This window comes from Apteryx mantelli, chromosome 9, assembly GCF_036417845.1.
Source record: "Apteryx mantelli isolate bAptMan1 chromosome 9, bAptMan1.hap1, whole genome shotgun sequence".
In the NCBI taxonomy this organism is placed as follows: Eukaryota; Metazoa; Chordata; class Aves; order Apterygiformes; family Apterygidae; genus Apteryx; species Apteryx mantelli.
The window spans coordinates 15394639-15420905 of record NC_089986.1 but is presented as its reverse complement, the minus strand read 5'-3'; the positions used below and the strand labels follow the sequence as shown (position 1 = coordinate 15420905).

Below are 26267 nucleotides of genomic sequence, written 5' to 3'. Positions count from 1 at the left end.
TGTTTAATCTGCCTAAGGGAATAGTGACCAGCACATGAGGTTCCAACTAGATAAACAAGTTGTGGCCATTAGCTGGAGTCCTGTGACATCAGTTCAGGTCTCTGTTCAAGTCTCCTTATCTATAGCCAGGTTTTGGAGTCCTTAGCCTGTTTTCAGTTCTCGGACGTACAAGAAGCTGCTGTACTGATGCAAAGGAGAGCTTTTCTCTGTCAGAGCGTGGATCTTTGCTTCTTAGGCTCCAAAGCCTTATCCACTCTGAAGATGTCACAATATAAATGTAACTTTTCTCTAAACTGGTTTCTCTAGTGAATACCTATCACTTGCCATCTATCTAGATACTGTACTTCCTAGAAAATCAGCAGGCTAATTTTAAGGTGTACTACAACTTTACTCATCTGAGATAATCTTCCCTAGGGGAAAGTATTCCAGTAACAAAGACCCACTTACCGCAAGCTGATAATGTCAAGCCCTGGAGAATGCATTGTGCAGAGGATTACAAAAAACATGTCCTCTTCTGCGGAACAGAGGTCATACAGACCAAGGCAGATGACAGAGGAGAAGTGAAAGCTGTGGTGCTGCGTACTGGTCAGTCAACACTTCAGTTTGCTTAAATTTTCATGTTTTTTCTAGCTGGACCAGAGTCTGACTTAAAGGTCTATTGTGCCCAGTCACATTAAGTTAAGGGAGTTAATCCAAACTCAACAACAGTCAGCCTGAGAACTGATATCTCAGGCTGGACTGAGCTAATATGCATTGTTTCAGTTTGCCTGGCATGACCTTTACAGAAACCACTAACATATGATTAGGAAGAAAAATCTGTCTTCGTTTCTGAAACATTGAAAACCATCATCTTGCTTAAGAAAAATATAACTTTTTTTTTGGAGGCTTCTACAAAGTAGTTTAAATACAGTGTAATGAAAGATCTGGGCCTTCTATTTTAAGTTATAGCAATTGTGTGCCATTTCAAAGCCCTCAATTTTTCTTAGACAACTTCTTGAAGAATTTTCCCCTTGGAATGATTTTGGTTTGTTGTTCCAGGTTTCAATACAGCCAAAGGGGATCTGGTGAGGTCCATTCTCTACCCTAAACCCATGAACTTCAAGCTGTACAGAGATGCTCTCCGTTTCATGATGTTCCTCATAGCATTTGCAGCCATTGGAATGATATATGCAGTGTGTGTATTTACACTTAGTGGGGTGAGTTACTTTCTAGAAGGTAGGACACATCATCACACCAAGCTTCAAAAGACTTGAAACTTGAGTGGCTTCATATACATTTATATATAAGAATTATGGTCCTTTTCAGTCTCCTTCTTGCCTTAATATATAATGCCATTTTTAATGAAATTGTTTTTGTAGCAACACAAAAAAACTCATATTTTCACTTCCAAGGTGTCAAAATACAGTTTTCCCAATTGTCATTTCTTCTGAGGTCTTAGCAAATCCTGTGTGTGCTATGTGTATCTTGTAGATTGGCAACCTCCTGTATGCTGACTGTCTCTTTCCGTGACATGTATCAGCACAGGCTAGATAAGACAATATATGTGGTGGGCAGACTAGTTTCTAGAGATAGGAGATCCCAAGAGCTTAGCACTTTGCAAACAGTTTTTACAGAGTTCTAGTAGGACTTCTTGCATGTTCCTAGAAAAATTACAAGTGGATCATGGGTTACATTGGACACAGACTAATATGTCACTCTGAAAAAGCAGCTTCCAGAAGCTGTAGTTTATTAGATCAAAGACCCATCTATCCCAGTCCATTGTCTCTCACTGTAGCAGATATCAGATGCTTATGGAAAGAGCACAGGAAATGGGATAAGTATAGAGCAATTCTTCCCTGGTATAGTCTTCTAGCTTCTGGAAGAGAAAAGATTAAGGAATCACTAAGCTAGCTTTTGTATCTGGATCAGCTAGCTTTAATAGCCACTATTGGATTATCCCCTAGAGCTTGCTTTAATATCTTTGTGAAATCATTTGTGCATTGGCCTTGACAACACCTGTGGCAGTTATTTCCAGTTTCGTTATGTACTGTGTGACAGTGTTTTAATACCTGCTGTCTGGTAAATCCTCTGAAGGCACCTAAGGTTTTTGTTTTAAAGAATTAATGAATCACTGCTTTTTATTTTATGTTTCCCTACCATTCATGATTTAAGACTATGGTCCACCCCTTCAGCTATCTTTCTTCCGTGTTACAGAGCCCTGAAGAGTACAGTCCTGAACACAGATCCCTGAGGTTTACTGCTGTCATAAAGAATTCCCCATTTTCTCCTGCCCTTTATTTCATATCTTTGTATAGTCATTTATGAGAGAATATAGCCTTCACTTAGTTATCACCCAGCTTAGAGAGAGCTTCTTTGAAAGCTTTTGGGAAACAACATCATCAATAGCTTTTGAAAAGCCAAGTGTCCTGTATCAACTGGATCACATACCCATGTGCCCATTGATTTTTTCCAGAGTTCTCAAGGAGGTTTATGGGACATGAATTCCCTCTGTGAAGACTATGTTGACTCTTCCCTAGTGTACCATTTACATCAAGGGTCCATGAATTCTTTAGCATAATTTTAATTAGGTTTCTCAACGTAGAACTTAGACTTACTGTGTTAGAGAGCATCAAGGGCCAGCTGCTCCATGAGGGAAGGCAAGCCAGGATCCTAGGGTGACCACAGCACAGGCAGTGCCCTCATCACCCAGAGTGCAATCCAACAGCATCTAAACATGACAACCAAATCCAGGTGCTGGTAAGAGGGCCCATCAATAGCCACAGACAAGGCAGACTGATAAATCAGGTCCAGGGTCCAGTCAGGAGCAGCAGGAAGTGGGGCCAAAGACAGGACCAGAGACAAGACTGCAGCGTAAATGTGAGAGGGTCCATCCAGGAAGCAATGCCGGAGACCAGCACTTCTACAACACAGCTTAGGCAGGGAATGAAAGCCCAAGCCTGAGCTTAAAAGGAATTCCTGAACCCATGGGCAGAAGGTGTGGATGGGGGCCATAGCGAGCCTGATGAGGGTAATTAAAGCCTGTTGATACACCTAGGATTCTGGTATACTGGTCTTTGTATCTCTGGAGATCCCCTGAAACCCTTTTAAAAACAGTTCACACATGCTACTTTCCATTTCTCTAGATGACTCAGGCCAGTGTAAGACATAGTTGTACATGGTAAGCAGTTGTTTATCATTTTTTTAAATTTTATTCCTTTAGAACTTCTTTAGAAAGTTTCCAGAAATTGTGCCATGCATCAACAATTATCTGCCAATAGAAAGGCTGGGTCCTGAATGGCAAGTTTGATTCTGCAGTTCAACTTTTGAATCTTTTTTTTGCTTTGGGATAATCTACAATCAGTTGTCTCAGAAGATGAATCCCCCTCAGGATATCTAAGAAAGTCTGCTTTTCAGCTTTTCCTTCCTTGTTTAACTCCTTCACCTTGTAACACATAAAACACAAGCAGATATAATCACAGCAACTGGAACTGTTTTGTCACACTGATACGAGGTTCAGTCATATCAGTATGATATACCAAATACTTTCTCTTCTGTGAGTGCATTTATCTAAAGGGATAACTGCTTCATTCTTACATAAAATAGATACAAAATACTATCAAACTAGTGCATTCTGTGGTCTAAAACAGTATCAATAAAGGAAGAATGAGAACAGGATGGAAATTCAACTCACCAAATACAGCATGGTTTATGTTCAAAGCCCCAAGCTCAAAAACAGTAATAATGCTGGTTTTCAGTGATTTGCCATGGACAAATCCTTTTGAACTATATATTGACTTCAGCTTGCAGTGTCTAAGTTCTGGACCTCAATTTTAAATGCTTTGAATGCTTTAGCAGTGATACTGACTGCCCGAGATAACACTGCTAACACCCAGAACACCTGGCAGCTAGTTTTGCATCAACTTCTAAGCCCCCAAATTAGAGATTGCTTTTAGAAATGTGACTTTTACTTCAATGTCTCTTCCTGCAGATAAAAGCAATTTCTTTTCACACCTCCTAGAACATAAGGTCAGAAGATATCATTAGCTTATACATTCTGCTCTCCTCTTCAGCACAACCACATATGTCTCATCTGTTACCCCAATATGGAGCCCAGAGCTGCGTCTACAGGCAGTTCGTTGGATGTCCATAAAAATGGCAGGCTATTGTGTGCTGCATTATGGGGAGCTGGGCTTTCCTGGGGATGCCTTAACCTGCCTGGCCTGTTTGAACTCATGTCCTTTGGAAGAGGCTGTCAGCTCTGGTTGGTTGGCAGACTTTTTAGAATGCAGAATGAAGGAAGCCCTGGGGGTTACTCTCTAGCAGTGGTGTAGACTCAAAGTCTTTGATTAAATCAAAATAATTCATTTCTTAGGGAGATGAGTATGTGATATAGCATGGGCAGAAAACAGCTGCAGCACAGGGGAGGTGGGATAAAGAGGGCTCTACTCAAATGATCCAGGGAGCCATGTCTGCCATCCTCTGGCTGATAACTACCTCTGATTTTCTGTCAGGAGGAGGCAGGAGAAGTAGCGAAGAAGGCTCTGGATATTATCACTATTGCTGTCCCTCCAGCTTTGCCAGCTGCCTTGACAACAGGGATCATTTATACCCAGCGGAGGCTGAAGAAAAAGGGCATCTTCTGCATCAGCCCACAGAGGATCAACATGTGTGGACAGCTGAACCTCATCTGCTTTGACAAAGTACCTGCTATGTGTTGGTTACTCTTTTATTACTGATAGGAGCAGTGCTAGGGGTGGGAGAGGATGGATTTTGGCCAGGCATTTGCATTGTGCTTTACAAACACACTGACCAATCCTGCATGCTTGAGTTTGTGTTGTCTGAACACACAATATTGAACATTGTTGTTTTCCTTGGAGCATAAGAATTGGCTGGTAGCACCTTTGCTCACTGTGCTGGCATTTTCTGCATGGTAACTTCTTAAAATGTGTCTTGATTTTTATTTCTTTTGGAACTCTCATGTGGGAAATTAATTTAAATGTATGTTTTAACTTAGACTGGCACCTTAACAGAGGATGGCCTGGATCTCTGGGGCTTGCTGCCCTCTGAAAAAAACTGGTAAGGCTTCTTGACAATCAATGGCATTAAAGTTTGATGGGAGAGTGACTGGATTCTCTTCCTAGATGTATGAACAAGTCTTAGGGACTGCTAATGTCAAGCACCTGTTTGAAGTTCCACATGTTTTGATTTCCAATATTTTTTCTTTGGTATTTGTGAAGTGAGTTGGTTACCTCATCCCAGGTCCTGCTCCACATGAAAAGATGCAGCTAATGTTGCCAGCATTTGGCACAGCACTCACAGGCAGGGTAGTCTGGAGTAAACGTGATAGGTCAGATCTCAAAGCTACAGCAGTGCCCCAACCCTTTATGACAAGGAGTCCCTGTTACCCATGAGGTCGCCCCTCAGTTCCTGCAGTGCCTGTGTTTTTGCCCATATATATATCCAGGAATGTGCATGTACGAAGATGCTCAAACTTGTATTGGCCTCACAGCTCAGAGTCCTTCCATAAGCCTCAAGCAAGATTTTTCACAGTAATCTGTTCATCCGATTGTCCCATCCCAATGGACTCCCTAAGTACTTAAAATATGCCTACCCAGAATATGCCTATTGTGAGCACGTGTATCACAGCCTTTAACAAGTGAGTGAGGAATAACTCATGAGGGAGGACAAGTCCCTAGAAACATGCTCATGGTCTGATCACAGGATAGGATTTTAATAGTCTCTGACTTATGTGTTTTTGTTTTTGTTTTAATTTTTGCTGTTAGTGAGATATTGTTTGGTGTTCTGTGATGATACTTTTTCTACTCTCTTTTGCATTAGCTTCCAGGAAATTCACAGCTTCCCTGCAGACCACAGCCTGCCCTGGGCCCCAGTGTTCAGAGCAATGGTAGTCTGTCATTCACTAATTGTATTGGATGGCAAGATCCAAGGAGACCCACTAGACGTGAAAATGTTTGAGGCGACTGACTGGGTAAAGCTGTGCTTTGTTGTTATGCTAATAATATGGGGGGTTAGTTTTGGTGTTCTCACAAAGAAGTGTCCCAAGTCCTCCCTTGCAAATAGCCAGTTTCCACACAGAAGTAAAACAGCTAAACCCCAGAAGGGCTACCACATGCTCAGGTTTTTAAAGAAATGTTCCTTATTTCTGCCCAAACCTTTTATCCCAGGGAAATTTGAGGACTTAGATCATTTGAGTGGAAGTTTTGGATATTATGCAAATTCCACTAGGGTATCAACTTTTACTGTAGCTGCCAGATGACAGGAAGTGTGCTTATGTGCAGATGCACACTGTTTTTACAGAGCACGTAACAGACTTCTGCCAGCTTTGAACTGGATACAAAACTTTGACCTTTGTTAGAGCTCTGTCATTGTGGAGATATTTCATACGGGCATGAGATCTCAAACCTGAAGATGGCACAAGGCCTCATGGCTTGAAGAGAAGCCACAAGTTCTACTGCTGTGAAGTAATGTGAACAGCATAAGCATGGCAGATCTCAAAGCGCTCTGCATTCAGTCTTTGTCCCATTGCCTGCAAAACACCATCAATGTTCCTATTTACTATCTGATCATGTGGGAAAAAAGGAGCATTTGCAAAAACTGAAAGGCTTCAAATCTGAGATAGGTAAGAGAAAAACAGCTCATAATTACCTGATGGAAGGTGTAGCCACAAGTCATTACTGATGCAAGACAAGAGATTCAGGGCAGGATTCGATAGTTACATAGGTGACAAGGCACTAAACAGGTGTCTCTTTTCTATCTGCAAAATACATAAAACGAGCCAAGTTTTAGGGAATAAACTGTCCAGTAATGACAGGAGTTAGAGGATGATTTTCCCCAGGGGCATTACCCTGCTGTTTCAGCCTTAGGCAGACATCTGGCAAAGTCATAAATTATTTGAAACAGGATTTATCTTGTGGCCTTTGACATCATCGTCATTTGCGTTCCTCACAGTCATGTTGTGATGATTAAAAAATGCAGCTGGTTTATGGAAGACTTGAAGAGCAGAGGATGGTGCTTTCTACATTAATAAAAACTTTCACTTATTCTTTTTCTACTGGGTCTACCTTCTATCTAGAAAAAAAGATTTTTGCACATTTGAGTGGATTGTGATGGTTAAAGTATTTATGGTCTGGAAGTAAACACAATCTGCTTGCTGTGCAGAGTACAGTGGTATATCAGTGAGGCTGGTGGAGCACAAGACTTGATTGCCAGGGAAGGCACTGGATTCTCTGTCAGTCCCTTAGTGTGAGGTTAGACAAACCCTTCTCCGGAATGAAGGAGATATCTTGTTTTGAGGGAAGGAAGGGCTCTAAATGATCCATTGAGGTTCCTTTCTGTTCTACTGGTGTGTGTGATCTAAAAGATTTTCGTCTTTCAATACACAGGTGATAGATGATTCCAGTGCACACCGGGTTGAAGGTCAAGGATCCACACATACTACAGTTGTTAGACCTGGGCCTAAAGCCAGCAATGTAAGCTATTTGAAAGATACACATCCATGAACAAGTTAAACTGTCAGTGTGAGAGTTACCTTTCAGTAAAGTAATGCTTGGTTGTCCTAACCCAAGACGGCTCTTCTACACTTCATCATGTTTGCACTGCCTGCAAAGAGATCGCCTCATTTTCTCTGATTGAAGAGAGAAGCCAGGGGGAATTTGCTGCTCACATCAGAAACAGAGCTTTGAGCAGGGGGCTGTTGGCTGGCATGATTGTCCATCTCAGGACCTCGGCTCTCCTGGTGGCTCCAGACTCAGTCCAAACTCAGTGGAGTGATGGAGGCTGATAAAAGCATTTGAAACTGCAGTGAAGTGTGGCAGCTGATGCCAGACTAGTGATGTACACCAAGGGAGGGCTTTCAGACATCCCTTTTTGCTTTGCAAGACCAGTGTAAGACCTTGCAGAGTCTTGTTAAAGTAAAAGGACATTCACTACTGAGTTCCTTTCAGAAAAATATATCCAAAAGTCTGCTTAAATTGGCAGTGAGCTTTTCCTACTGCTTAGGCTAGACATTTCTGTCCAATTTTGTCCCCTCTTCATCCACAGTCCCTTCTGTCCCACTGTGAGAAATCAGCCCATTTATTCAAGAAAAGGCAAGGGTGAATCATATTTTGGGTCAGCTTCTCACCATGGCTCAGGTGATAGGCCTAAAATCCTTTGATTTGAGATTAAAATCCTTGCTGCAGTGACTAATGCCCTTGCTTTTCTTCTAGGCCCCAGTGGAAGGAATTACCATTTTATACCAGTTTCCATTTTCTTCAGCCTTGCAGAGAATGTCTGTCATTGCTCAGGAAATTGGTGGGGAACAAGAGGTCTTCACAAAAGGAGCTCCAGAAACGGTAGCCAAGTTATGTAGAGTAGAAACAGGTAACTGACGTGTAAATGCTTCCTAGAAACACATACGTATAATGGTATGAAGTTTAATGTGGTGTATGTTTAATGGTGTGATGAAATGGAAGGTCCAAATATGGTTTCTGGGTCTAAGACTTTATACTTCATCATGGCAAGTCAGAATCTCTCTGTTGTGCTCCAACAAGTCTAAAGCTAAGCTCTCATCCAACCCTTCTCAGCAAAGATGCACTGCTAAGGGACAAGAGCAGGTACAAACTGTTGCACAAGATATGCAGTCTCTACCAGAATAGATATTTGAAAAAGTTGTCTAGAGGTCCAGTACACACCAAAAAAGGTTTTCTTTTCTCTCCAAGCCTCAGGAGAGCAGCTAGAAGAGCACAGCTCTTTCATGAGGCACTGGATCATTACATTCAAGCCTTTGCACAGCAGCTTAGGATCCAAAGTACAGAGTGACAGGAGAGGCAATGATTTTCTTATTGAGCAAAGCTCAGTTCAGCAGCTTTCCTTAATGCCTTTGGCCTATTGTAAATGGTAGGTGTACCCTCTGCAGTCCTCCTAGTTCTCCGGGACGGGAACCTTTCCTGCTTCAAGGCTTCCAAGATTATTCCCCTTTTTTTAAAAAGCAGACAAATGTCCTGAGGAACTGTCTTTTCTCTTTTGCACAGTCCCATTGAACTTTGAAAGCAAGCTTCTGCTCTATACAGCACAAGGCTTTAGGGTCATCGGATTGGCATATAAACCTCTACAGGCAGAGAGACAATCTGCTGATCTAACAAGGTAAGCAATGGTTTGCTTCTTATCATCAGCCACATTCAACCATGTGTTAGTAGTACCTCAGATAGTACAGTTACCACAGAGCCTTTGCCAAGAGCAGGGCTGTAGGACAGACAGTTCTGATGGATTCTAATCAAACAGAATCTGATTTAAATCTGGATATAGATCTGTCTGAGAATGGGTAGAGGGCAGTTCACTAACCCATGCTGTAAGTCTACACCTAAAATCCTTAGACATTTCTTAAAAACTGATCAACACGGGGAGTATAACTCCGGTATACCCTGAACCATCCTTCAATCCATCATTTCTACCAATCTTCTTGTTGATGTATCCAGGCTTTCTGCCTAAGAGAAGTCTCTTCCTCTGTTGTTCTGGCTTCTTGATTAAGCAAAGGCAGCAGATGACTCCCATCACTCCACCTATTCTCTAGCCCAGTCAAAGAAAGCAGGCTATCCTCTGTTGCTGTCTTGATCCAATCTGTATTCATCTTTCTAGCATAGAGCAGCCAGCTGAACAGCCAACTCTTCTGCTACTCTCATAGTATTAGTTTTCCACAGGCCTCAACACACACATGCATCCGTATGCCTTTCCACAAATTCGTGTAGCTCTTGCCTGTGATGTTTCAGAAACATCATTTATGAAACATTTGCGGCTACTTAGGGCATCTGCTGTCCTTTCTGTTCACTAGCTGCAGGTCCTAATCCAGATGGGTTTCACTTGCTTTTTCACTGGGTTCTTCACTTGCCGAAAGGGCCAGTGGCACTGGCACTGAGGCAAAGCACAAGCAGTTTGTTTAATTCTTGTGACAGGTATCACTGACTTATCCAATCCAGTGAGCAAATGTGTATGATATGTCCCATATTTTGCAGTTGTGTGTGCAGTCATAGCATGGGTAATGTATATATTGCCAGGGGAAAAAAGAAAACTGGAGGTCAAACACAATCAGAGCCCTGTTGTGAAAGCACTGACTGTTCAGGCATCACCTGACTCGGCTATTCTGACTGCCATGCAACTGTTTGGCGTCACCTCCTCCTGTCTACAGTGGCTAAAATAAGTGCTTAAAAGCTTTTAATTTTTCAAGCTGTTCAGAGGAAACCCAGTTCCCTGGAGGAACCTGAACTCTCTCTAGTTTATGCCTCAGTGATGGGATTGTTTACAAAATTCTGTCCTCACTTGCATTTATCAACTGTAAAAAAAGGCAAAGCACAGGTGTAAAGAGAGTAGGAAAGAACAGAGTTGGAGTTCTCACATGCTATTTGCTCAGGTATGAATGTCAGGAGTAGCAGATACCATTTGCTAATATGGGTATCTTTGCTGTATAGTCCTCAAATGAAAAAGGCTAGTGAGCATGAACTTTCCAAATCAGACCACCACAGTTTGGGAATCCTGCAGGAAATTCAGGGAGCTTTTTTGTGCTGCCTAGTGAAAGTGCGTGAATAGAAAATAGTCCAGCTTATCAGTCAGGCTTCATGTTGGTTTGTAGGGTGGACAGTTCCAAATTGGCTCTTTTTTGGTTTGGTAATTAAGCAAAGATGGGCTGGAAACTGATTATGTACTAAGCTCACTCTGCAGAACAAGGGAAGAACAGAATAAAACGATGAAAAATCAAGTGAAGTTCCTCCACAGACAACCAGCACCACCTGCTGCCGTGGTATGCAAACACTCCTGGTGTGAAAATAGCACCATAATAGACAGGCAGCCTGGGACTATTGAGAACTAACTCATTATCTGAATTCTTTTGAATTAGATTGGGTGTTTACTAGCTATAGCTAGCCTTCAGCAAATTCAATGCCAAAACAGGCCAAAGGGAAAAAGAAGAATTAGACCTGTCTGTCTGTTCTTTCTAAGGGAGGAGGTGGAATCTGATCTGACATTCCTGGGCCTGCTGATAATGGAGAATCGATTGAAGAGAGAGACAAAGCCTGTCCTAGAAGAGCTCAGTGCTGCACGCATCAGGAGTGTTATGGTTACAGGTATCTAAATAGGTTGGGTTATTTATGTGGTCACTGGCCCAGACATGAGGGAATTCAACCATGTATGAGTGAACAAGCAGTCTGCTGCTTTATCACCACCACTGGCAGGAGCACAGAGACATTTGTGTCTTTCAGACAATTATATTCCAAGAAGCATCTGTGTTATAGTAGTGGCATGTGTGCATGTTTATGTCCCTGGCAAATACACCAGGCTTTGTCAGATACCTAACTCTTAATCTGTCCCACTTTCACCATGGATCAGAGCCTTGCTGTTCCTCTGGTGCTTTCCAGTGAGTCCATTTTTTCTCCCTGGTTAGGATTACCAGATGACATGCACAAAAACATATCCTGCAGGATCCCTTCTTTGTAGGGCCTCTTGAAATCCTGTGGTCATAAACCAGCCCAGATAGAGCATGGGTGCCAGGACAAATTACTGAACCTTGTGGCTGCTGTGATTTATCAGAGCATATGCTAAGTCAGCTTCACATACTTGCCTGCCTACCAGTCCCCATTTATCCCATGTTTTCCTTGAAGGGCTGGTTTGGATTTGGACAGAAGAAATACCAGAGGAGTTCTTCCATGGTCCAAAGACATTTTTTCCAGGAGTCACACAGATCTTGTCTTCTTGGGCTTCACCCCCTTCAGCACCCATCTTACGCCAAAGCAGTCTAAGGGCAATTGAGGAGTGTCAGTGATACTAGCAGCAACTTAACAGTGAATCCCTTATTGTTTATTGTGTAAAACAGAGAATCTAGGAGCACATTCCCCAGCTCAATTTCTTCAAGCTCAGGCCAAATGAAATATATATTTAATTATTGAGACAGACCTCATATGCAAAGTTTTGGTCTTCATCCAAAACTATAGTTTGTTTTTTTCTTAAGCACAGACTCTGAAATCTTACTGTTACCTGTGGGTATATCTGAAAACTCAGAATTCAGGAAAAGGCTAATGTTTTCCCCCTGAACAATTCCTCATTGCGGAAATATGCGGATAACACTCCCCTTGGTTTTTGTAGGTGACAATGTTCAGACAGCTATAACTGCTGCCAAAAATGCTGGGATGATTTCTCCAACCAACCCAGTGATTCTTGTGGAAGCAAACAAAATACCTGGGTCTCTTTCAGCATCTGTAACCTGGAAACCACTAGATGAAAACAATACTAAAGATTACGGAAGCCTGGTGAGCAATAGACAAGCGGGTGTCATGCAAGAAGAAAACAAACTAAGCTGGAACGCTTTAAATAATGCAGTGGGATTATGCTAGTATAACAGAGACTAGTCATTCACCACCATCTGCCCTACAGAATGTGATTTTCCAGAAAAGTGATTAAAAAGAAAGTGATCTTTATGAAGATGTTACCCTCCCCCAGAGTTTCCCTTCTAGCATATTATCTTGTGAACAGTATTTTTGCAAACTGCTTAGGCTAGTCTTGGGAACATCTTTGCAGAAAACCATGAAAGATTTGTTTCCAGCCCTCAGAATGGTCTGATGCCAGTTTCAAGAATGTTTCCCTGCAAGATATGTTTGATGGTACAGATATGAAGTCAAAATCTGTGGGACTGCCCTGCCATCTCTGTTTGAGCAGATAGAGAGTTAGCTCTTTGCAATACATGCAAAATTAAAACAGATAAACTGTTGAGAAATTGTATATGCACAGTGAAACATAAGCTAAGTATGCTAAGAAATTTTATTAATCAAATATCTCCACAATGAAACTGAGACAAAGACCAATTACTCTCTCCCTGAAGAGTATGTCTGAAGGAGCTGACCCTCCTCTGGGAGGTATTAGGGTCAGGCAGATGGCAGGGAATCTCTGCAGGGTCTGTTGAGGGGCTGCCATTGCCAGTTCCCAGTCTGAGCAGCATCTTCACCATCATTCACTGCAAAAAGGCATACCTAGCTATGGGGCCCATATGCTCTCTGGTGCCTCTCACTCACTGTGCAGCCCACAAGGTCGACACTTTTAACGATGGGGCTAAAACAGAGCTATGCCAAGGGACAGTTTTTAAAAGACATACGAGGCACCCAGTTCACACTGAAAATAATGGCATTATATGCCTAAATCCCTTTACAAATCCTGGCAAAGGGACCAGGCCTTGAATCCAGGTCTCCTAGAGCCTTCACAAGTGCCTTGCCCATGGGATGTCCTTTTTCTTTCTCTGTGATAGTGCATGGAGAAATGCACACAGCAGCCTAGGAACAGCACTCACTCTGGCCTGGTTTATAGGATGATGACAGTCAGGCTGAAAGAAGAATCAGGCTGGCAGCTGGATCAGGCCAATACCATTTTGCCATGAGTGGAAAATCATACCAAATTGTAGCACAGCATTTCAGCCACTTACTTCCAAAGGTAAGATCTGGGTTATTTAATTGGGGCAGATTTGCCATTCAGCAGATTTGGATTTTGCTGATATAATTAGCTGAAGAGATCTGGATCTGGATCTCTAATTTGGGAATAAATCTAACCTATTTGAAATACCCAAGCTGTGGGCTGGATGGATCTCTGATGTTAATGTGTGGAGAAAGGTCTGGAAACCCCTGAAATCCTTCTGTATATGAAAGAAGCAGACAAACCTCATGCTGCGAAGACATGACTTAAAACACTTGTGCCCATGTGCCTGGCTATTGCACAGCATTGGTTCCCTTAGGATTTGGAGAAAAGGAGAAAACCTTGTATTTCACAGCATGCAATTCAAGCATGACTAGTCTGTTTTATGGCAGGGAAAGGTACTTAGGAGGGAAGGTTAGAGTCTCTAGACTAGATCATTTCTAGTAACTCCCTGCCTAGTAATCTGTGTTCATCTAATAACTCAGATGACATGCTGATCTTCTTGTGCTCATTGTGATTGCTCTTTTTACAAAATATTAATTAAGATAAATTTTATCTTAGGTCCTGCTTAGGTCTTTTCCTGCTTTGGGGTCTAGCAGCAGTTGTTTGGAAATGTGGATTTTTGGCGGTTTCCTTTCCAGATCATCATTGAAATCACTGTGACTCTTGCATCAAGTGCTTAAAAAATTACTTCCTTTTTCTCTTTACAGCTCCTGCTGAATGGAACAGTTTTTGCTAGAATGTCTCCTGGTCAGAAATCCAGCCTTGTAGAAGAGTTTCAAAAGCTGGAGTAAGTTCATAATGAACACTAAAAGTTAGGAAGTGTTTGATGAATGAGTCTAATAAGAGCTAGCTTTTGTCTAACACAGTGATCCCTGGAAGTGTACAAAACTGAAACTTCTACCAAAGTACAGCTTGGCAATTAAATTCCACAAGTCCATTAAAGGGACATTGAAGTCCACATTAGTCTGGCAACCCAGCAAAGACCTAACACTCCCATAATTTTGAGTTTCCTTTGCTCACATCATTCCTACTTCTCTTTCTGGGCCTGAAGTAGGGGCACTTGTTTACCCAAGACTTTTAGGAATATCTCCCAGCACTGCAGCTTCTCTGATGCTAGCAGTTTTTTTACTGCACTGTCACTGACCCAGTCTGATGGATTAGAAAACATAGCAGTCTGTGGATAGTCTGTGGGCAGTCAGGACAATCTATGTCCTGTGCTCCTAACAGCCATGGAGATGTATATAGATCTCTGAGTTCCAGATGTCTTGCTGCCTGTTATTCAGTTACTTCCCAAGTTTTTTGAAGACCCCCCACACCCCTGCCTCAGCTAGCTAGCCCATGACCTCTCCCTAGAGCAGGGTAAGCTTGAAGCTGTTTCAGACTTGTCAGCCTGGTGTGAGCAGCTGTGAACATGCTAACCACTGTCTGGCCTCCCTGGAGCACCATCAGTGCCTCTCAGAGAGAACTTTCCCTGCACTGGAATCCAGGCCTCAAGAATAAAAGGTTCAAGTGATTCAGGTCCGGAAGCAGTAGATTGGTTTTACTCAGACACTGCGGATATAAAGACTTATTATTTTAAAGACTAGGTTCAGCATTTCACAAGGTCCTTTCAGGCTCAGGATAGGGATCTGTCCCCAGATACCCTGTTAAAGCCATACTCCCCTCTCCCTACTCCAGCTGCCTCTCTCACTCTCTGCCTCCTCCAGGAGATCCTGGAGGGGCTGGACCCCAAGACAGAGTGCCCATTCATATCTATCTCTGTGAACAATGAGGCATCAGTGTCTGGGATCCTTCCTGTCTGAGCTGACCCGTGACCCTTAACCCTTTCCTATGTTATGAGCCTGCACCCGGTGAGTGTGGAAGACTGAGGCCATTGTAGTGAACATAAAACTACATGCTAATGTATTTTTCAGTCCATCATAGCAGAAAATCTTTGCTGTAGATGCATCTGAGGTGCAAGCCCAGACACACACAGAGTCCAGAGTCCTGGACTTCTGGTGCTTCAGTCCTTCAACCTTCCAGATGAGCTTTTAACAAAAAACAGGGGGAGGGGGCTTCGATTCCCTCCTGTTTACAGATCTCACCTTCCCCAGCACTGAACTGCAGGTCAATTTATTTTTTAGTTACTTTGTGGGCATGTGTGGAGATGGAGCCAATGACTGTGGGGTAAGTGAAAACTATTTACAGTTTAAATTTACATTTAAAAATGAATGCAATGCCAGTAGTGTACCCCAAGCTGAGCACACACTGGAGATGGGAGTCCTCTGCTTATTCACAGAGCAGCTATACTGGCCCCAGTACTGACTCAGATCTGATTCCACAGCATGGTCCTTACCATGCAGAAGCTATCCTAGGCAGAGGTGGTTACAAATCATGGTCTCAAGTACTGAATCATTTTTTCTTTGCAAAAACACCCAAAAGACTCTTCAAATCCTCCACTGGGATTTCTAGCAACACCTTCAGTGGCTGAGGGAGGAGAAGATTGGGGTTAGGACGAGTTCCCTCGAGGAACAGCTGTAGCCCCACTGGGTTTTTGTAAGTACATCTTTTAAAAGTGCAAGGAAATGTTTTTCCAAAAGGAAGGGTCAGTATTCAGGGAAGAGCCCATAAGTCCCTTTGGCTTTGCTGACGGGTTCAGTTCACACCTGTGGCTTCATATACCCTTGTGTCAATGAGAGCAATGCCACCCAAGCAGTGAAGCACTCTCTGATGCAGGGTATATGCACTAACACAATGTCCCAAGAGTTCTCCCGGGGGAAACAGCCAGAGGATCTAGACTGTCTGCGTAAGATGTGACTGCAATGAAGCACTGACAAAGGAGGCACAGCCAAACCTGTCTTCTGCAGGTGGTGTGGATGGTTTTGGGGGCCTGTGGGGAATGGACTTTGCGCATGCTGTCATCCCCTTATTGCTTCTGGACGTCATGCTGCAACCATATCCCACTGGAGGAAACTTAGGGGTGGAGCACACCCAGGGAATGAGGAGGAACTGCTGTTCACAAAAAGCATCCTGTAGTAAGGGGTTCAGTTCTAGGTTGGCATACCAGTCACTGTGTCTTCCTTGCTTGAGAGTACTGAAGAGGAATGTGCCTTTCAGGCTTTGAAAATGGCACATGCAGGGATATCACTGTCAGAGCAGGAGGCATCCGTGGCTTCACCTTTTACATCACGAACTCCCAGCATAGCATGTGTGCCAGAGCTAATCAGGTAAGTGTGGATATTTGTGTCCTGTTATGTCAAGGAGGCAGTCCTGACTCCTCTCTAATATTAGAGTTTAGTGTTCCCACCAGGCCAGGCTGTACATATGGAGGGAAAAATAAAAATCTCTGACCTTGAAATTGCCTTGAAATTGCTCCTCTCTAAATTTCCTTTAAGATAAATCCTTTTTTTTTCCCCCTCAAAACTACAGGAGGAGGGCAACTGCAGCTGAGCATTATATCATTAGCGATATTTTAAGTTCAAAAGAAATAACAAAACAAGCAGCGCTCTATAAGTTGAATCCAGTCCACAATACCACCCTGTGCACTATTATTAGGCACAACCTCTGATATACTATGCAAACACAAAATTAGCATCTGTTGAGCCATTCCCTTAGTTAGGTTTTGCAAAAAGTAAGTTACTTGTTCCTTCCTCAGTAAAGCATAGGGGATCAGGACTGTGCCAAACATAAGCACTTCATGCAGTGAACATCAGGAATCACAGGAAGTCACTGTCTAAAACTGGGAGCTTCATTAAGAACAGCTTTAGCACTAGACCTGCTGGCTAGTTCATCACCGAGCCTCTCTCTAGAACTTCCCCCAACCACTGCTCAGAGGAGCAATACGTCTGTCTAATACTGTGAGTCAGGGTGAAGCTAGGAACAGGCTCAGCAACTGACTTAGTCCATTGCTCTAACCACTGAACGTGCTATCTTCTGAAGAGTCTGTAACAGTGAATAGGACTATTCCTTATTCTGGTGGCTTTTTCTGTAAATTCCACAAAGCATTTGATAGTGCTGTGAAGAAGGCCAAGGTCCTGGTTTTGCTTAGTGGGGCAGATGAATACTGGAGAGCATTTGGAAAGAATCTGTTTCCCCAGTCAGATACTGTATGGTCACTGCTTTAGAAGAGGATGTGTCAATTTGAATTGTCTGAGCAGCTGCCTGTCTCTGTGTGCTTTTCCTCCTGTGTAATTGTTACCTGCACTATTAATGTCAGCAGGAAGACTCACTGGAATAAATCCTAGTCTTGGGAACATGGATGACTGGAATCAAATCCTTTTGCTTGCAGCAGCATTTCTGCAAGAGAAAGTTTTACTTTCATTCAGGCCAAATTTTATTTAATTTACCTCCCAGCAAAATACTGGCAGAGATTTCTCTCCTTGTGACAAATGCCCTGTTTTTCAATAGCTTTTCCAGAGTATTGGCAACAGGAGCAGACCCATCACCTAATTGCTGTCATTTATTCACCTCTTTACACAGGGAAGGCCGTGCTGCCCTGGTCACTTCCTTCTGCATGTTCAAATACATGGCACTGTACAGCATCATCCAGTACCTTGGTGTTCTCCTGCTGTACTGGGTATGTCTTGGGAGTGTGGGACTTGTTGGCTAGAATTGGAGTGTTCTTCCTCTATCTGAGCTACTAACTTCTGTGATTATCATGTGATCCTTCTGTATCCTCATCTGAAAACTGGAAAGGTTCTTCCCATTAACTTCAGCCAAAGGGCTTAGGGTCCCAGCTGGACAAAAGGGAGGCTGAGATACTGAGCAGTGGTTCAGATGAGGGTGTATGTTTGTGAAAAGGGAGAATTTGGCATAAGCATATGATGTTGCAATTTATTCAGCATTTAAAGCATGAATTAGTTTAACAGTAAGCAAAATCCCTTAGAGTGCCTTAAACCACTTCTGTATGGCTTCTTCCCAACTAGGGAGGAGGGCTTTGCATTCAGAAGTCACCCAGCATTGAGAAAGGATGTGTCTCTTCAAATAGGCTTCTTTTTTGTTGCACTGAGTGAACTGGAAGCATCATTAGCCTGAACAATGCACAAAATAAGAGTATTCACCGCAGGCCCAATAATGATGAATATATTGGCAGGGTGGTGGGTTGTGTGGTCCCCTTATCTGCTGAATAGCATACTCTTGGAATTTCAGAACAAACAGCAGAGCATTAGCTCCATGAAAGTAATACAGCTTCTAGAGATGATATAAACAAGCCCACGGCAAATGTCTGATTTGTGACTTTTTTTTCTTTGTGTTACTCTTTTCAGCAACTAAAGTCCTTTGGGAATTACCAATTTTTGTTCCAAGATCTGGCTATTACCACTGTAATTGGTGTGACAAGTAAGCCCCTCAGTCATCTTATGTATTAGTGAGAGAAGAGATCTCAAATATTTTTCACTTCTCTGGAAATGCATAATCCTATGTATAGCGAGGGAGAAAAGAGAGAGACTGCATAGACTGCAGGAATTTTATGTTAGTAGAGAAGACTTCTTGCTTGAGAAAAGAAAGCTCTGAATTAAAATGGGCAATTCTTAGTGGTGGAGTTGCTGGGCATGTAGATTGTTGATAATTGGGATCTTGTCTCTAGAGAGAGAGAAAACAAACAGACCTAATCAAGTAGAAGGGAACATTCAGGCTTTTTCCTGTGGACTTGAGAAGGCAGATCAAGAAGATGGTGAAGGATCCATGCCGAAAGGAAAGAGTTTGCACTGTGTGGAGTCCAACTCGCATTCCAAGCTGTGTAGGCAGGAGGCACAAGAGAAAAGAGATATGAAAATGAGCAGGAAAGAAGTGACAGATGTCAGACACTGCAGAGGAGAAAGTTATAAGCCAAGAATGAGAGAGGAGACCAGCATTGGACAAGGAGGGGAAAAGAAACAGACAGGTTGGCGGATTAGAATAAATGGAGAGGTATAGAAGCAGGAATGGCAAGGGCCGGGGCATGAAAAGCATATGTCTAAAGCACACAACTGTCTTCCATCCCTGCGGGATTACAGACAACTGGAAAAGGCCTTGATTAAATCAGTCCTAAAGGGTCAACCACCATACTGGGTGATGAAAGCTATCTTGCTATAAGTAGCCCATTTGGCAACACTGCATCAAGGCTTTCTGTGTAGTTATTTTATTCAAAGGCCCGGTAAGCCTGGATGATGTGGTGAAACCTAAGAAGAGAGGACTTGAGGGAAATCTGTTGGGTCCTCTACCAGCTCCAATAATCAGACACTAGATGCTTAGTCCAGGAGGATACATGGGACATGTACAACAATATATCCCAAGCCACAGATGACAACAAATCACAGAGAAAACAGGAGAGTCTGAGCATATCCTTTTATCCTTGGGCCTCACAGTATACAAATAAAGTCAAGATCCAACTTCTTTTTTTCCAAAAGTGCCTAATAGTAGTCAGACGCCATTAACTCCTTCTGTGGCCAATAAGATTTGATGAGAAAATAACTATATTTTGTAATTGAAATAGTATTTGTATATATTACAGTGAACCTTGTAGACTGTAAAAGAGCTGGCCATTAATAACAGTCAGTAATAGCAGCACTACTGGTGTTTTGGACACGCTAGTAAACATGTCTCTGCATGTTTCAGTGAGTTTCACAGGTGCCTATCCAAAGCTGGTTCCCTACAGGCCTCCTAGCCAGCTCATCTCACCCCCATTGCTTCTCTCCGTCATACTTAACATCCTCTTCAGTCTCAGCATGCAAATTTGGGCATTTGTGGTGGTCCAGGAGCAGCCCTGGTATTCCAAGACCAATATACACAGGTAAGTCCCCTTCTTGGGACTCTGGGGGACCCAGGCAGACACAATGGGACAGGTCTGCATGATACTGTTCATCAGTTTGACCACAATGCTGATCAACATCTTCAGGCAGAGCCTGTGTTCCCCCATAGGGTGCTAAGTAAACAGTGATGTCTGCGGGTCCCAACCTCTCCAGAAAGTCTGCTGTGCAGCACAGTGCTTGTGGTGAGAATCTTTCTGCTGAGTGCAAAGAGAAGCATTTGATTGCAGGGGAGGCCAGGGTATCCAAGCAGGTTTGAACTCAGACTTTGCCAAGTTCAGCAAACTCAACCCAGCGGGTGTGATTGAGGGCACTGCCAATAACCCACATCCTTGTGACAGCAGGGGGAAACCATGACTATGAGGGAGTATGAGGATTCCTGATAGTGATAGTGGAAGCTGGGGGAAATGACCAGACAGCGATCATTTGCTGATCAGAGTGACACTTTTTTATAGTGCCTGCCTCTCAGGAAATGACAGCCACATGGAGAATTCTTCCACTATTTCCAGCCTTGGCTTCCGTGGGGTGAGAGATGGAACCCTTAGGGAAGTGAACAATCGCTATAAGAGCTATGAAAACACCACAGTGTGGCTGCTAAGTACCATCAACTGCCTCATCGTAGCACTAGTTTTTTCCAAGGGAAAACCTTTCAGGCAGCCTGTCTTCACAAACTGTAAGTATGGGAAGAAAGGGAGGGATCTGTGGCACACTCAGCTCAGGAAGGAGTCCAATTCACTAGAGAAAAATTAAAACTTGACCAAAGTGATGCCAGCCAAAACAGGAGGAGCCCATATAAGATTCCTAAATCTCTACTTTGTTGACTAGAGGCAACCTTTTCAGAAGTTTTAGTCCCAGTTGCATCCTGTGATCAGCACCTCTCTGAGCTGGACTGACACTTTGTGCTTCTGTGCTGCTGGAAGTTTGGCCCTGGCATTCAAATTTCTGAAGCAGACAAATGAAAACTGTTAACAAGTAGCAGGCAGGCACTGTTGACTGGCAGAAGTGTCGTGTTACTAAAGAGAGCCTGAAAGATGCATCTCAAGAAAAGAAGAGCCAGAATTAGAAGGCCTGACTTTGCTCTTGTCTTTAGAATATCACAGGAATAGCCCTATCCCTGTCCCTGCAAGGCAAGCTGGTTGAGCAATGTCTGAGGGGGCTCATGTTCAGGATATTCTCTTGGGCCCATCTCAGAAGAAAAAATATAATGAAGTCTGTGCATTTCAGAATCCCTCTTTCCCATTCCAGAATCAGAGATGTTTAGCAGTTGATAATTCTATGGCCAATATCTCCTTTAAAGAGAAAACATCAAAGGATACAGCACCTTGAAGGAGCTCTAATTAAATCTAGCTGCTCTGTTCTGCCTCTGAAAGACTGTCATGTGAAGGGAAGATCAGCAGATGTGATTGTGGCAATTCTGGAAGCTGCAGTGAGGCATAGAAGGGCTGCTCTTTTTCTCTGTGGGACAAATTGTGTAGCTCTCTCTTAAGGAAAGCTTTGCTCAGCTTTTCTCTACTGAAGAGTTAAATGTATGCTGCAGGTTTCATGGCCTGGCTCTTTTTGGTATGGGCATAGTGAGGTGGGGACAATCCTCCCAGAAGAGGTGAAGAGATGAACTGATTCTTGATCTACAATCACATACATTAGCAGAAAATTTCAGATAGCAGAAGGGTCATCAATCTCACAGAACCAGGCAAAACCAGAGTGAGTGACAGGGGTGTGAAGTCTGATCCATGCCAGCTGAAAAGAAGAGGAATTTACTGATCATTGGGAAATCTGCCTAGGGATGGGGAGGGCAATAGATTCTCCATTAGCTGGAGTCTTTAGATACTGATGGAGACCTGAGTCTTGATATCACTGAAATCAAGGGCAAAGCTCCTAATTAATCAGTGAGAACAAGGCTGCATCTTGGACATCTTTGTGAACGACAGAACAGGAGACGCTGGGCTCAGTGTGAGACATGCCAAAGGTTCTGTGGGTTCTGGGACCTGAGAGGTCAGATCAAATGATTAAAACAATCTCATGGCCTCTTAAATCTATGGCTGCAAGGCTTGTCCCAGCCTCACATATATCTACTTGAGTGAGTAAAGCTGGGGTTTTACTCAGTTCTTTTTTTTTCCCTGTGCATTCCTTGCTATTTCATGGATTGTTTTTTTTTTTTTTAAGTATTTGACACAGAAAATGATGTCTACATTCCTCTTTAGTAAAGGCAAGCAGCTGAGAATGCTTGTAAATCCATTGTTTTATTTGTTTCCTCTTGTCCCTTCAGATGTGTTCGTACTGGTGGTCACAGGGCAGCTGGGTGTTTGCCTCTTTTTGATGTTTGCTGATATTGATGATCTCTACTCAAAGATGGGTGTAAGTATTGTTCCAGGGTAGGTTTTCATATTACTGCCAACCCATTATAAATGCACTAGGACTGTTTTTAGCACAAGGCACAGACTTCAGCAGGGACATATGGCATTTCTGAAGACAAGTCAAATTTAGAAGAGGTGGATTTTAGACGATGAGAATGAAGAACCTTCTGGAGATATGCTAGCTCCACAACTATTAGGAGGATGTTGAACAAACTGAGGTCTGTGCATTCTGACACCTAGCTGTCTATACAAGGACCTCAGTTTGATTGTTTCAGTGCATTGGCCATGCAACAGAAGTCCACATTGCTGAACTTGCCATGTTTGGTATGTTGGTGGCTTAGTGGTTAGTAGTGAGACCAGCAGAAGAAAGGGGCTAGGCCCTGCAGGTTAAGCTAAAGTACTATGCACTTCAGTTTCTCAAGCTGTACTTGCTCTGCAGGCAAAACACGTGAAGCAGATCTGCCAGTCAGTACTCACTGCAGCTCTTGGTTCTCAGTTTCCAACATTTTCAGGCACCCTGTCTAGATTTCAGAGCTGGCTGGAGCCCACAGTTTCCTAAAGCATCATTTGGGTTTAGAACAGTTGTGGAGAAAGACTAGTGAGATTGTCATGGGAATAGACCATCTGTCTTGAAAGATATCAAGAGCCTGACAGAAGGCAAGCTAGGAGATGCCATATACAAATACATCCTAGGGTAGATACCATGGAGGGATAAGAGCTACATCAACCGCAGGACGGGGTTGTCAGTGAACCTGACATGAATACAATCACGCTGGAAATTGGAAGGAAAATGTTAACTTCTTCCAGTGTGACTCTCGCACAGCCTTGTAGTAGGCATCACAGGAACAAAACAAAACAAACACACAGCTATTTTGTCAGTAAATTTTTGATCAGAACAGTGCAATAAGGTGGCTCGGGGTAACAAGTACTGGACATAATGCTGCTTAAGTCTTGTATCTCTGTGTAAGTGTTGGAAAGTGGATCTAGAAATGGGAATAATGAAATGTGGAAACAGATACATAAGCAAGAAGAACAGACCTGGATTTTGATTGCCAAGCAGCCTAGCTATTGCTGCCTCACTGTGTAACAGCTCCCAGAGCAGAGGCTCACCGAGGAGACACGATTAAAGACGCAGCCACGAGATGGCACTTTTAAGCAAGTCTTAGTCCTGTTGTGGATTGTGGTGACACAGGACATTGTCAGCACTGCAGCTCTGAGGGACTAAAATGGCTTTGGGAAGAACTGCAAAACTCCCAGTCTGTCAGGAGGGAATGCACTGGATTTGTTGGGAAGAGAAAAGGAGGGAGGGGCAATAAGATGAAAGTCTGAAGTAGCCTAGCCCTGGAGAAACTGCTGATCCAAATTTTGGATCTGAGCTGCATCTCTGAAATAGGTTGAGCTACAGCCAGAAACCCAGTGCCCCAGCTGTGGGAAGCTGGAGCTGGATTTGGAGCTGAAATACTCAGTCCTATTTCTTATTTTAAGAAGAAAACAAACATTTAGGTTTTCTGTTGCAGTTCTGGAGTATGGTTTTCTCTGCTAGATCATAAGTTTAAATGCTTCTTCATCAGTAATTCCTCAAGACAAGTAGCAATATCAGCTTTTCAGCAATGTATGCAGTCAGTATGGGATTTTGGCTTCTGATGATGTGTGCTCCTACCCATGCCCAGTGCATGCACACATTGTTGACCACTTCTGCTTTCTTCCCAGCTTGTCTGCACGCCCACCACCTGGCGGGTCTCCATGGTGATAATGCTCGCAGTCACACTTGCTGTGTCCTTCATTGCCGAGGTGAGTGAGCTTCTCTGAACATACCTGTCAGCACTATTTGGAGAAAAGAAAGTGTCAGGTCTCACCCTCTCTCCATCCTTCTCAGCCCAGCTTGGGAATATCTGGTAAAACAGGAGCCATTGCTGCTACCTTACCCTTCCCCTCTCCCCTCAAAGCCCCACATCAGAATGATTACATAAGAGTGTGGCCTCAACCACCTTTTCTTTCTTCTGGTGAACAGGATGTACCAGGCCCTTCCCCATGCCAGAGAAATATGGGGAGTGTTTAGTGTTTTCTACTCAAATCCTGCAGACTGTCAGGATGAACCAGTCCTAGCTTTCTGGTGGAGAGCTCTGGTGGAGCTGATACAAGAAGTGCCCAGTAAAGGACTATTTATGGGATGTGGATGAGCAGGACATGGTGGGAAATCTGGCTCTCCACTACTTTCCCTGTGTGTGTCCTGTGGATGAAGAGGAAAAGCTGCTCTTTGGGTCCTCCAAAATCATCCATCTGCTCTTGCTTTTACAGGAAGCTGTCATCGAGAACAGAGCCCTATGGCTGCTGCTGAAAAAGACCTTCGGGTACTACTCAAAGAGCAATTACAGGAGGCTGCAGCGGGTGTTAGAGCAGGACTCAGCCTGGCCACCTCTGAATGAAACTTTCTTTTCAGATTCTGTTGCATTATCAGTAGACGAAAATATGGGAGGCCACAGCAATCCAACATTTGACAGCAATGAGAACACACTCTGAAGGAACCATGTCCAGGACAGTTGTGCCTGATGGTGAAAGGACTGTCCCAGAGACTTTAGAAAAGAGGAAGAACTGACCCACTCCTACCCCCTGATCCTGAGCATAACCAGATTTGGCTTGAATACACCAGAAGCATAAAATCTGACTGCAGTAATCACTATAAAGCCACTATGATGGTTCTCTTGACCCCTAACCAACAGATGAGTGGCTGCTGGCAGCTAGCTGTAAATGGAGCAGCCTGGGAAGACTGGCAAAGTATATCCATGGTTGAAACTCCCAGTGCTGCATCCCTCTCTTAAGCTGCATTATACAGTCTGTAAGAATGGTGGATCTTCCTGATGACACGTAGCTAATTCAGATCCCAGCACTCCTACTTCCCTTTAGAGAAATCAGATAGAACTTGCTCCTGTTTGAGGCTGCTGAACACAAACAGGTCCTTGTATTCCTACAGCTCCCAGAGTTTCAGATACTGGTACTTCGTGTCTGAGGTTTGTTGTTTCCTTCTCTGTCAATGCTTCACTTTCTGGAGCTGGAAGGAGCTACAAATAGCCAGAGCCTTCTCCTAGAACCATGCACTCTCACCACCATCATGTCTTTCCCATCCTTGAGCGACCATGATGGGAACAGTGCAGAGCTCTTCCTAGCTCCCTGCTACCAGGCAACCCACTTGCACTAAGGAAGAAGGATGGGACTTCCCAGAGCCATTCAAGGCTTTTTGGAGCCTCTCTGTGCCTGGAATTTGGACTGAGGTTCTGGTTCTGATCATGAAGATTTTTTTAGCCCTCTTTTCAGTTTAACTGATGTGGTACTTGCATTTTCCAGGTGAAAATTTATTGACCTATAGAGCAGAATGATTTCATTGCTTCACCTTGTTTTTGAGGGAGGTGTTTGTCTGGGTTGTCTTTTTAAAAAGAATTAGAAGGAAATACATGGTATTTGCAAATTATGATCTTATTCTGTGGGGCTACAAGACATGCTAACCCTGGTATTGAGAATTTGGTGGGCTGGATTACAGCAGGTGCTGCACAGCTGGGGTGCTGCCTCCCATCACTTACCAGTTTAACAGTGGTAAAAAGCAGATATTCTAGGGGTTACTACTCCCAAGGGGCTAAAGCCTGAATTAAAAAACTGTGAACCACAAACACAGCTGAGTCTCAGCATAATTCTGTTAAAGTCTGTAACACACTCTTAAGTTGGACCATCT

General features: G+C 43.3%; 1 protein-coding gene across 1 annotated transcript in view; it reads left to right on the top strand.

The window, feature by feature from the left end:
• Positions 1–26267, top strand: part of LOC106498388 (probable cation-transporting ATPase 13A4) — a 44383-nt gene extending 18116 nt beyond the window's left edge. The window contains exons 10-30 of the mRNA XM_013959613.2: positions 415–585; positions 1039–1196; positions 4491–4679; positions 4994–5055; positions 5818–5968; positions 7383–7469; positions 8208–8361; positions 9012–9123; positions 10969–11093; positions 12109–12272; positions 13321–13443; positions 14133–14212; positions 15549–15591; positions 16522–16631; positions 17884–17980; positions 18669–18741; positions 19999–20173; positions 20645–20862; positions 22456–22544; positions 24254–24334; positions 24842–26267. Coding sequence (XP_013815067.2) covers positions 415–585; positions 1039–1196; positions 4491–4679; positions 4994–5055; positions 5818–5968; positions 7383–7469; positions 8208–8361; positions 9012–9123; positions 10969–11093; positions 12109–12272; positions 13321–13443; positions 14133–14212; positions 15549–15591; positions 16522–16631; positions 17884–17980; positions 18669–18741; positions 19999–20173; positions 20645–20862; positions 22456–22544; positions 24254–24334; positions 24842–25063 — 2684 coding nt within the window. The 3' untranslated portion in view covers positions 25064–26267. The remainder of the gene's footprint in view (positions 1–414; positions 586–1038; positions 1197–4490; positions 4680–4993; positions 5056–5817; positions 5969–7382; positions 7470–8207; positions 8362–9011; positions 9124–10968; positions 11094–12108; positions 12273–13320; positions 13444–14132; positions 14213–15548; positions 15592–16521; positions 16632–17883; positions 17981–18668; positions 18742–19998; positions 20174–20644; positions 20863–22455; positions 22545–24253; positions 24335–24841) is intronic.